Raw genomic sequence first — 13,157 nt, forward strand, 5'->3', positions numbered from 1 at the left:
GTCTGAAATTCATTATTCCAACCAATGATTTCAGTCATTTGAAGTTTGCGAAGGGTTGTTGGGATAGCATCTTGAACATCTTCTTAGGGGAATTCATTCTATTCTTAGTTTCCTGCTCACATATTGTGACAGGAAGCAAGAATCATGTAACAAGATATTATATAAAGCAAATGTGATGTTGGATTAATCTAATTTGATTGGAATGAAATTTTTTATGAGATGCTGAAATTTAGTGTTTACTTGAAATCAAGCATCTTCTCTCCTGTGCTTTCCAACAGAAAAATATAGGCAATGTTGCATATAAACTTTAAACTCATTCATTTATGAGATGCAAAGTAAGAACAAGGCATAAAGAAAAGAAGCTAGTGGAACTGCCTGTAGATATATCAATGGATATTTAGACCAATGAGGCAAAAACTATTCAGAATAAATGAATGTTTTATCAAGGTGAAATTATGGTCTAGTGGCTTAATAAATGTAATATGTATTCATTTATTTGCTTTATATGACAAACTGTAAAATAATACTGTGTTTAACATTCTATATTAACACATTACTCCTATTTTATATAATGCTGTAATATTTCATAAGTACCTATCTTAGCTATTTCATGAGTGTTCTAATTATATGACTGAATGGAGAAGAGTGGCATAGGTACAGAAGAGAGATCCCAGAATCCACTCTCTAAATGCGCAACTCCAAATCACTTTTGAATTTACCTTACTTTTGATTACTTAGAACATAATTGGGGAAGAAATAATTGAAATACCACTGAATATCATGAATAAATACTCAAATGGTTAGCCTATTCAGAAAAATTTCTAATTAGCTACAATTATATAAACACACATTATGCTCCTATTTATGTTTGGCCATGTTCACAGTCAATCGTTATAACTAATTTGAAATAATTTGAAACTGTTTTTCACTTATTAAGCAGTGATATATTTGGAGTTTTCAGTATGATCAAAATATGATGCTATGAGTTTTTTTTGTCAGTGATCAGGTAAGACATAATTAATTATGTAGACAATAGTACCTTATAAATCTTGTCTAGAGTAAATATCATATTGGTTGCATATTATTGAATATAGTAAAATAATATACAACATTAAATTGCTATTTTTGTGATATCAACTTCATTCTTTAGTTAACAAATTAGAAGATGAATAAAATCCTTCATAAAATGCCAAGGTTTAAGAGTAGAGATTTGTAGTTTACATAAAACTGTACTTAGTCTAACCACTAATTGTCCTTAAATTTCACCTATGACATTTTACCCTAAGGGATCACTTGATCTCTGGTTAACACATGCCAGATGCAGAAAAAATTATTGTATTCCAAGGCATCCCATTCCATTTCAACATGATTAGAAAATTATTTTCCTTTTTTAAAAAATAAGCTTATATGCACCTATTATATCTAATTTTGCCTTGTGGGACTATTTGCAATATAACGTATTCATTAGCTCCACAAAAGTTTAAAGGCCACTATTACATCTCTCCTAAGTCTTCTCAAGATTATCCATCACTTTTTCCTCCTTAAATAATTTTATTAAGGCACAGTTTCAGTTTGCTTCTTTAATTTGAGAAGCTGTCAATTAGTTGTACATCCAGTTGCTTCCACTTAAAGTATGGAAACTCACATTCACACAGCATGTCTGTTGGGCTATCTCACCAGGGAGCAGAGTAGAAACATCCCAACGCATGGAAGGCAGACCATCACTGTCACTATTTCCAAGTGCATCTCACTTCTAGTTCACTGATTCTTCATGGGAGTCATCTCTTACACCATTGCTCAATAATGCTTTCTTATGCACAATCGAATTAGCCCCTTGTTCAAGATCTTTTTTTTTTTTTTTTGAGACGGAGTCTCACTCTGTGGCCCAGGCTGGAGTGCAGTGGCTGGATCTCAGCTCACTGCAAGCTCCGCCTCCTGGGTTTACGCCATTCTCCTGCCTCAGCCTCCCGAGTAGCTGGGACTACAGGCGCCTGCCACCTCGCCCAGCTAGTTTTTTGTTTTTTAGTAGAGACGGGGTTTCACCATGTTAGCCAGGATGGTCTTGATCTCCTGACCTCGTGATCCGCCCGTCTCGGCCTCCCAAAGTGCTGGGATTACAGGCTTGAGCCACCGCGCCCGGCCTAAGATCTTTTATTATCTCTTTATTTCTTATTAAACCAAATACAAATACAGTCTGATATTTGAGGCCCCTGTGTTATGTCCTCAATGTCATTTTCCAGCCGTTGCACTTATACTTCATCTATTTCCGTACAGCACTTCTGCAAAATTAGATAATGTTAATATTTCCAAACACCTAGAAATTTTTTGACAGTTTGCGTCTTCTTCTTTTCTCTTTTACATCCTTCCACTTCCCCTTCCAATTGTACCTTGTTAAAATCCTATCAATTTTTTGAGGTCATTTAAATCAAATTGTCATCTCCTTCAGAAAGCCTCCCAATTAAAAGTGATCACTTTTTCTTTTGAACTCTCAGTGGCACTGTGTACTTCTCTGATCACATTCGGTATATTCTGTTGTATATATATATATTTTTTTTCCTGAGATGGAGTTTCATTCCGTCATTTAGGCTAGAGTGCAGTAGCCAATCTTGGTTCACTACAATCTCTGCCTCCTGTGGGTTCAAGTGCTTCTCCTGCCTCAGCCTCCAGAGTAGCTGGGACTACAGGCTCACGCCACCACGGCTGGCTAATTTTTGTATTTTTAGTAGAGATGGAGTTTCGCCATATTGACCAGGCTGCTTTCAAACTCCCGGTCTCAGGTAATCTGCCTGCCTTGGCCTCCCAAAGTGTTGGGATTACAGGCATCAGCCACTGTTCCCAGCCTGTTGTATATTTTATTTATGTTTATATGTGAATTTTTCAACTTGCTAGAACTTTTGGGAACAAGAAAGACACTTCGTTTATTTTTTTTTTCTGTCTTGATGTGAATTAGCTGTCTGTTGTTTAATATATTTTTATTACAGATTTGCTTTGCTTTTACATTTATTAAATTTCTACACAAAAGGAATAATTAAAGAGATTTTTTTTCATAACCACATGGGAATTTATATGGTCAAAAATAAATTCTTTTAAAACCCTTGACTTCCTTGAAATGTCTTCTAGAGCTCTTAGAATCAATCTCAGTCAGCTTAAAACCCAGGATATTGGCCAGCCGTAGTGGCTCACATCTGTAATCCCAGCAATTTGGGAGTCCAAGGCAGGAAGATCACTTGAGGCCAGGAGTTTGACAACATAACGAGGCCCCATCTCTATAAATTTTTTTTCGTTTTTAAATAGCCAGGTGTGATAGCATGCACCTGTGATCCCAGCTATTCAGGAGGCTGAGGTGGGAGTATCTCTTGAGCCCAGGAGTTTGAGGCTGCAGTGAGCTATGATTATGCCATTGTACTCCAGTCTGGGAGAGAGAGTGATCCTGTCTCTAAATAAATACATAAGCCCCAGAAAATTGAATACATTTTGTTTTCTTAAGCATATAATGAATTTCTTTTTTGAACGATTAGGTTTTTCTTAAAACTTCTTTCCATCATTTTTTTTTCCTGCTTATCTCTTTATGAATTGAACCTAACCTCTCTCCACCCAACATCCTAATTAAAAAGCAAAACTTCTGAGCATGTGCTGATCTAATATAAAGAGAGCAGGAACTGGAGAGATAGCAGAACTTCCTGAGAACCTGGAAATCCCTCTCAAGAAGAAATAGGCTGATATAAATTGTTTCATGAGTTGTAAGTACATACGTAAAATTAGCTGAACCCAGTAGATAAATACTATTAAAAGCTTAGACTGATGCATGGCCTAAATTCAGTCAGAGTCTATCAATTTTAGAAAGTATATTATTTTCTAAAATTCAGCATCACAGGAAAGATAAGAAAGTAAAAATATTACTTTTAAAACATTAAAGTTACACTTATTTTAGAAAAAGTTTATATGCTAAGTTAAATGTCAATATCTAAAAGAAGTAATATAATTTTAAAAATTGAGCAGAGTAACTATTTTCCTCCCCAACATATGACTTAGAACAGTACCACAGCCGATTTATGTTTCTTGAACACTTTCGCAGCATGAAAAGAAAGTAGTTGTAATACCTAACATTTATACGGCACTTCCTATGTGCCAGGCATTTTTCAGAGTTTTTTTTCTAAACATAGCAATGAATTTAATGTTTATTACATACCTCTAACGGCAGGTCCTATTGTCCTCAACCCCACTTTCCAGATAAGGGAATTGGGGCAGAAATAGAAGATAGGAAACTTGCCTAAATGGCAGGGCTAAGATTTAAACCTGGCTAAAACTCCAGGGTCTATATTTTAATGGTTTTTACTGCTAAACTATACTACCTCCCACAGTGTTACAAAAAACTGCAATTTCATTGATAAAGGAAAGGAAAGAAACATTTTATTTGAGCTATGTAGTCCTCTGTGACCCCTACATTCCTGGAGTTTCCACATATTGTGAACCTCATTTTTCCTGAGCCTTCTGAATGAATGGGCCACTTCCAAGCACCTCAAGATACTGTCCTGCCTCAACACCACCTTCTCCAACAATTCCCTTTGCTTCTAAGAGGTACAGAGAAACCCTGACTGTTGACAACACAGAGATTTAGAAGCCATTGCTGCACCAGGAGACAGTTCTTCAGAAGGACTAGAAAAGTTAAGAGCCTTAGGTGTTCTTACCTAAAGCAGTATTAACTCAAAGTTTGTCTGTTTCATTTAGTCTTTTCTGTCACTTAAGGTAAAGGCAAAGAACAAAACCACAACACAAACAATAAACCTGCCTGGATAAGAGGAACATTGAGAAATATTTAATTCTCTTTCATTTCAGAGATAGGATGTTCTGACACATAAAAAAGCAGGCTAGAAGAAAATGCCCTTTGGAGAGGAATGACTGGTTGATTATGAAATCACAGGTATGAGAGTTGGAGAGGACCTATTAAACCCTATCACCTGTCCTCGTTATATGACTAGTCTAATTTTAAATAACTCCTGCTACTCCTCTTTCTCCTGAGACTTCATTTGAGACCCAGCTATGTAAAACCTCCACTTGACATTCAACCCGTTTCACTTTGTCCAATTTCATCTTATTTCCTTAGTTACTTAATCTGTTGGCAAGGCGATACCATTTTCCCCTGTAATGTATTTATACTCTTCAGATATCAGTGGAGTTATCTTATCTCTTATTAGGATGACATAAAAGTAGAAAAATGATAATTTGAACATCAAAGATTTCAACTACATAAAAGGTATCTGTCATAGTCAATAGATATAAATGCTTTTTGCACTTTCCTCTAACTACTCTTGTCCAAGTGTGGTAGAAACTTTTTTTTATTACAGTAAAGAGAAAAAAAAATCAGATTATTTGACTGTTTTAGGCCAGACCCCTTCAGAGAGGTGAGGTGGTTATCATATAGGGGTTAGTTTTCAGCTGTGCAATTAGTGATTTTTCCATGGAGAATCAGGCTCTGGGAAATAACTTATTAAAAGAAGATTAATTATGTATGAGAGTATTCATGTCATCATTTTCAGTACTAAACATTTTTGTGTTATGGGGTTGGCCATTTACATACAGCACATTTTTTTATGCAAAGGTCCACAATGGTGACTCACTTAACTGGATTCTGTTGGCTTCAGTTAAAAAATGTATTCAGAATTTGGCCTTTTCTCACCACATCTGCTCCCACTGATCTGAGTCTCATGACCTCTTCTCTAGTTAGGCAATGGCCTTCTACCAGTCTCTTTTCAACACTCTTGCCCTTGCACAAAACTATCTTCGAATAGATCAGTCTTGTTCTCTCTGCCTGGAATAATCTGTGTGGCTAATTCTTTCAATTCCTTACAGTTTTGATTCAAGTATCACTCTTTCAATGAGACTAACTGATCATCTTCTTTTAATTTGTAATAGCATCTTAGCCCCACCCTCCCCATCCTCTTACAAAGTTTCACATTTTCCCAAAGTACTTATTCACATTTAATACATCAAGAAACAATTAATTACTTTATATATGTACATTTCCTATTTTCTGTTTTTTCTTGCTATAATTTATGCTTCATGAGAGCAGAAAATCTGGTTTATTTTGTTCACAGATATATTCTGAATGACTTGAATAAGGCCTCAATAAATGCTTCTTAAATAAAAGAACAAAATAATAAATTTGAAGGGGCTTTTACTGATGACTCTGAAATATATTAAAAGTAGTCACTTTTTACTAAAAACTAATTTTATTAAGTTGAAATAGTGTGATGAACCATATTATAATATTCTAGGAATATCATTCTCTAAAGAAGTAGGATTAGTCAGATATATTTCTTTCTTGAAAAAATTTAACACTTTAAAGTTCTTTAACTAAATGTCACTCACAATTGATATTAAATCAACCACTTAATTTTCAGGTCTTAAAATCAGGAATATTTATGTTTGTAATAGAAGTGGCCATTAATAACAAATTGCAATGTCAATGTGCTTAGAATTTTTGTTTACTTTAGAAACTATTTTATTCAGTCAATAACTTACTCAGAAATTACTTGAGTCAAAGTTGTAGATATTTATTTACATGTTCAAAAATAATTTTGCCTGTCAATTAGATTCATGCACTGAGAATGTCTGATACGGTTTGGCTCTGTGTTCTCCACCCAAATCTCATCTCCAGTTGTAATCTACACAATACCCATGTGTTGAGGGTGGGACCTGGTAGGAGTGATGGGATCACAAGGACAATTTCTCCAATGCTGTTCTCGTAATGGTGAGTTCCCACAAGATCTGATGGTTTTATATGTGTTTGACATTTCTTCCTACACACACTCACTGTCTCTTGCCTGCAGCCATGTAAGATGTGTCTGCTTTGCCTTCCGCCATGATTGTAAGTTTCCTGAGACCTCCCCAGCCATGCAGAACTGTGAGTCAATTAAACCTCTTCCCTTTATAAATTACCTAGTCTCGGGTATTTCTTTACGGCAGTGTGAAAATGGACTAATATATGCCCTATTAATTCAAAGACAAAAGAGACTAGGTTTTTGTTCCTGAAAAGAACACTGTGGTAAAAAGAAACAAATAACTGAGTAAATATAATGCTATGTGATAGGGAAAACAGAAGCAGTGCTTAGAATATTTAAGGAAAAAAAACATTTCAACTTGGAGGTTTGGGACAGACTTTGTGGAAGTTACTGTATGTGGTCTGTATCCTTAACGCCTAGAACCATGGCTGGTTAGAGGTGGCTTTTAACATTTATTTGCCTGAATGGAATAGTATTCTCATCAGTAACCTATCAGCAAGTCATCTTATAGGATGAATTTTGCCTAAGACAATGATATAAATGCTCAACTTTTCACTGCTTTTTTATTGTAATTTTCCTTACACGTTCCTTCTAAGATTTGGAACCCTTATTTCAGTAATTATATTTGGTATTATGAATATGTGTTCCAAGACTTTCATGACTGATTTTCTCACTACAAGTTCCTTAGCTTCTAATATTTCACCACGATTTCTAGTTTCTAAGCAAAATATTATTGTCTCTAATATTTCCACCTGGCATCAATTCGAATGTCTCATTCAGATGAAAACCGTACTTGGAAGTCACAACCCTGCCCTATTATCGTGCTTTAGAATCAGACTTCCATAGGGCTTCCCAGAAATCTATCTTTGTTTCAAGATAATGCAATCTTGTATGTTGAAAATGCTAAGGAATTCTTTAAAGAAACATCAGAGCTAATAAACAAATTCAGCAAGGCTGCTGCTGGGTCTAAGATCAATATACAAAAATCCATTTTATTTCTGTGCACTAGCAATGTACAATCAGAAAACGAAATTAAGACAAAATAGACCAAACTCCAGAAAAATTAATTGCTTCACACAAGTCTACTTAGTTAATAATAAGTGGCAAGTCTAAGATGACAACCTAGTCTTGTCTCTAATGGCCTCTGTGTACTTTTCAACATTTTGCAAATATACAGGGTAAACCAATATGTTTCTTGAAACACACTCACTTTTACTTGCCTGTTTGGTTACCATTTTTCATTTAATTGATTCAATTTTTAAAAAATCCAAAAAGACTTTTGCATTTAATACTGCTCACTTTACACTGCGGAACAACACATATCTCTTTCCTTTTGATTTATGAATTAAAATCTTTTTGACTTCTGAATTAAATGAATTATACCTGAAGCATTGCCAAAAGTGTGGTCAAAATTGGGTCCAGTAAAAGGAAGAAAGGTGCTTCCCTGAATTCTTTCCCATTCATTATCATCATTTAGATCCTGGACCCAGAAACAAAAGCCATCCTCAAAGTTACAATTAATTTTCTCATAATCTGTGAATGAAAAAAAGGAAGAATAAAAAACAAATTTAGTCCACAATGTGAGTAGTTGTATTAGATTGTATTGAAAATAATCTAGCCTTATATAGCTTATACTTCAGTGGTATGCACAAAATCATTTTTTTGTTAATCTTAACTCTGTTGCATTCTATTTAGTTTTTTTAAAACAGCTTTTTATTGCCAAGTGTGTTAAATTAATACATTTCCTATACTCTGTCAGGGTATTAGCAAATATAAGTTTCTTGTTTTTTAAGTTTTACATTTTGTCTCCATTGGTTCACCCACAAAAACTTTGTTCCATATTTTTCTCTCTCCTGTTACTAAATTTAATAGCTTGATCCAAATTAAGTTTATGTAGAATTTTCTCTGAAATAGTTTTATGCTAGTATTTTGTAACTTGCAATGCTTGCAGAAAATAAAATTTTAATTTGATTTTACAGTGATTTATAAGTTTTCTCAAATTGGTTATTTGATTCCTTTGAAAAATGTAAACCATTTTCCAATTTCTCATTTCTTTTTGAGTTCTAAGAAGAGAAAGATGCACATACAAGATACTCATTATAAAACTTACATCATGAAAATTTTAGATTCTGCTACCTTTAAAATTCCATTATAACATTAAAGCATCTAAAAATTAAAAAGCTGAAAATAAATAATACTTACTATTAAGCTCACTGCTGTTAAATGCAGTGTATGTTACATTAAAGCCAACATAATCACTTTCATCAGATTCTATAAGAAAAGTGGCAGTAACTTGGTTGGAAAAAATTCTTATTGTGCCAGGATTAGTTTCCCAAATAGAAGCTGCAAAATAAAATAAACAACTGTTATATGTATATATCTATCTGTTCATCTATCTATCCATCCATCAGTCCATCTACTGAACTATCAGTTTATCAGTTTATCTATCCAAATATCTATCTGATACCACCGAGTTAACTAAAAGCATTAGTCTTACCTTTATTTTAACTGAAATATCTCTTCTTTCAAACATTAGAAAGCCTCAAATTATTTTACATATTTATGGTTTGATAAAAAAGGTATTTTAAATTTTTAATTGTTAGATTTATACACTATATATACATAGAAAAGATGCATTCATTTACTGACAAAGTTCGTCTAAGAAACACCAGTTAAGCAGTTTTAAAAATTAAAGTCAACTTAGCTTCATCAGGTATTTACTGTGTCACACTCACAAGGGCTTAATCTGGGTAAAATAATAGAAACAAAAGAGTATTCTTTGGTTCTTTATACTTGTAACTATAAGATCTCAAAATAATACCAGGTGACTTAAGATTGTTTCTACAGCATTTTATATTGATTGTAGCATTTGTCTGTCTTGAGTATAAACTACTTAGGGGATTTTTTTTTTCATTTTTGATTGTCAAGAGTTAGTATGGTACTTGGGTTATTAAAAGTTTTCATATTATGCTTTACAAAATCATTGTTCTATAGAATTTGCTTTTATGAAAATGTACATCACATACATTTTCAAAGGGGGTGATCTTGCCTCTAGGGGGGTGAAAATTGGTTCTGAGGGAGAAAAACAGTTTTTATTTTCAATTGAGTAAAGCTCAGATATACCCACAGTCCATGAACAGAACCACAGAATATAGTATATATGAAATATTAGACTTTCACGAGGGGTAGTTAGAAAAAAACAAGGCCTGAAATGGTTTCTTAGTGGAGGTGATAATAAAAAAAAGTGTTAACAAACAATCCATCCATTAGCATAAATAACAGTGAGTTATTTAACATTGAGTTCTGAAAAGAGACACTTTTATGAATGATTAGATATCCTGTGATTATGTAGTAATTAGGAAACAATGTGATACATACAATGTAATTTCAATATAATCTAATAGAAAGGACCTCATGAACAAGCATTGATTCACATCTTAATGTTTTTCCCCAAAATGTGTGCCATGAATTCAATGCTTTTTCATGAAGAACTATTATTTAGACTGTCATCATGGCAGCATGCACACCTTTGTAAGTTAAATACTTCTCGTATTGAAAACCTTTGGAGTTCATAAGTGTTAGTCACTTAAGGGATGTGAACATTCTAGAAACTTTAAACCTATCTGCCTCCTTTTTGCTTTTTATTCCATGGCAATGGAATTCTCTTGGACAATGGCTTCTGGTTGGCTTTGAATGTGGCTGGTGGTTCAACCACACCCTTAGTGTGTTGGATTTCATAGTGTGTTGGATTCTCATGATATCTAACAGAATTGTGCTAGTCTAAAAAGTCCAGGAGCTTACCTTGAGTTCCATTAACCTGCTTCAGAGATACATGCAAACCTCCTAAAATGGTGTAGAATATGTGTCTGTAGAAATTTTATAAAACTTTCATCAGATAGTCTTAAAGTCTCCTTGTCTAATAAGAGTCCCAGGACTACAGATCCAGTGAAAGCCATGTATCTTACAAATCCAGGGAGTAGTGGAGGGTAGTGGTTAAGAGCAGGGGCTCCAGCATCAGTATTTGATTGAGTCTTGGTTCCATGTCTTACTAGACTTGTCTGTGCCTTTCTTCTGTAGTGTAACAACTTTTTCCCATGAAGATTTGTGATAAGGAGTAAAAGTAATTCTCATGTAAGACAGTGACTGGTATACACTAAATGCTCAGTAAATTCTATCTTTTGCTTCTCCATCTCACCAACTAGGTTGTAAACCTTGAAAAGGATGAGATTATGACTTAATGCTTTCTGTGCCTCTGTCATTGTATCAAAGCATAGGAGATTTTTAATCAATATTTGAGGGCATATATCAAGATGTGAGTAAACAGAGTAATAGAATTTGCCTACATAAAAGAGACAGGGTTTGTGTTGAAAGAATAAAAACAATTACCTAATATCTTTTAAAGGATGCCTTTTTTCCTAGTATATCATAACTGATAAAATAAATTTTTAGACATTCCTTAAGAAAATCCAACATCTTCTATTAAAAATACAAAACTTTTATGGATGTTAATTTGCATAGACTGATCAAGCAGTCACTCTTAAATGTGAATTAACTCATCATTTGTCTACTAACAGCAAAGGCTCTGGTGAATAGGTTTTGTGAAAGAAGAGAGAAATATGATACAGATGTGGGGAATTTGGAAAGAGGGCAATGGACAGGGAAGACCAACTTTCTACAGAATATGATTCAACAGACCTAGTTCAAACTACTTATATTATCCAATTTATAAGAGTGAAAATGCGGCGACTAGAGTACCATCTTTATTATAAAAGAATTTCTAATATATTCAACACATCTTAGTGAGTGCCCACTATGAATTTGGTCTGGGGTCAAGTGCTGATGACATAGAAAAGAAATAACCAGTTTCCTCTATTAGAATAATTTGTATTGGTGAGTTATTAAATAACCATAAAATTATTATATAAGGGGAAAATGCTATGGGGGTACTGAAGAAGGAATCTTTAATTTTGCCAGGCACTATGATTGGGGAATCTTTGATAATTTCTGGAAGGGATGACTTAAGCAAACCTAGTGCTTGCTAAAATAAATTTTTCCACATAATGTACCCCTGTCAACAGAAGTGAGTTAATGGGTACTTCTGAGTATACATAAAAGTGTCCTAATAAAAGCATAAAATGTATTGAAAATGCTTTACTTTGAATAATATTTGCCTCTATTGTTTAATTCCATATATGCAGTGTTATTATTTTTGTTGTAGGATAAGTTGACAATTCAGGAATATACACTATGTTTATGACATAGCTTTGGCTATAGCTATTCACACTTCTGTGTGCCTCAGGATAAGCATGGCCTTATACAATGTATTAGAAATATATTGTCAGCAGTCCTGTGGGAATGGAATACCAGCTAAGCACTTGAGATACAAAGAATGGCATAACAACTATGCACTCAGAAACACAATTCCTGGGCTAAGCATTTTGAAACTGTTTTCAGTGTGCTAACCTAGACATTTTTGTTGTCTTTCTTTGAAGATGCATGAAAACATTTATAGATTTTTCTGAACACTAAATTAAGTAAGCTTACTCACCATCTTGTACTCCTTTCACACGAAGTATTAATAATTATTATAACCATTGAATTTAATATTATACCTTCATCATTGCAACTTAAAGAAAACATTTTTGAAATAACTTTCCCAGCACTCCATTTTGATTTACTTCAATTTTCATGATTATTTGAAGACTGCACTATCACTTTATGTATGTCTATATTTCCCTGACACTTTTTAGCAGTTAAAGAACTTTTGCATCGCAACTGTATGTTAAAATGATGGAAAAATGCCTTTAGGGTTTGTTTATGCTGATTTGCCCCTAATCAGGTATATAACAACTATTTTACAAAGATAATTCCTTACATTGTCTCTATATAATCCCACTTACCCTAAGTGAAAAATTTATATATTTCCAGTAGTGTACAAATAATAACAGCATTTGAGATTATATATTTTGAATTGGAATTTAATGAAAGCAAACCTTGTAAGCATATTTCACATAAAGGAATTGCTAAAACATTTAGGGAAAGATGAGCTTGTGACTTGAGAATGAAAGTATCAGCATTATTTCCATACAAATTAACTTTACAGTTATGGGAAATACTGCTTGTCTCCATTGATTATATACTATAATACCATATGATAGAAATATATCCCAGTTGGTGTAAATTCAGATAAACCTTGAGTTTTTGCAATACACCAGACTTTGTGCTAGGTACCAATGATAAGGTATTATTAGTTTTCTTCGAAAAAGTTAGAATTTTTAATTTGAAAATTTAACACCCAATACACTTTCTCACATTTTCGGATTATAATTAAAATATTTAATTTTCAAAACTTTAAAATAAATTATTATTCTGAAT

General features: G+C 33.6%; 1 protein-coding gene across 1 annotated transcript in view; it reads right to left on the minus strand.

Moving 5' to 3' along the window:
• TMPRSS15 (transmembrane serine protease 15) overlaps positions 1–13,157 on the minus strand; it is a 132,599-nt gene that overhangs the window by 75,970 nt on the left and 43,472 nt on the right. The window contains exons 9-10 of the mRNA XM_003895602.5: positions 8,985–9,125; positions 8,166–8,315 (exon numbers count right to left, since the gene is read on the minus strand). Coding sequence (XP_003895651.3) covers positions 8,166–8,315; positions 8,985–9,125 — 291 coding nt within the window. The remainder of the gene's footprint in view (positions 1–8,165; positions 8,316–8,984; positions 9,126–13,157) is intronic.

The sequence above is a fragment of the Papio anubis genome, chromosome 4, assembly GCF_008728515.1.
Source record: "Papio anubis isolate 15944 chromosome 4, Panubis1.0, whole genome shotgun sequence".
Classification (NCBI taxonomy): domain Eukaryota; kingdom Metazoa; phylum Chordata; class Mammalia; order Primates; family Cercopithecidae; genus Papio; species Papio anubis.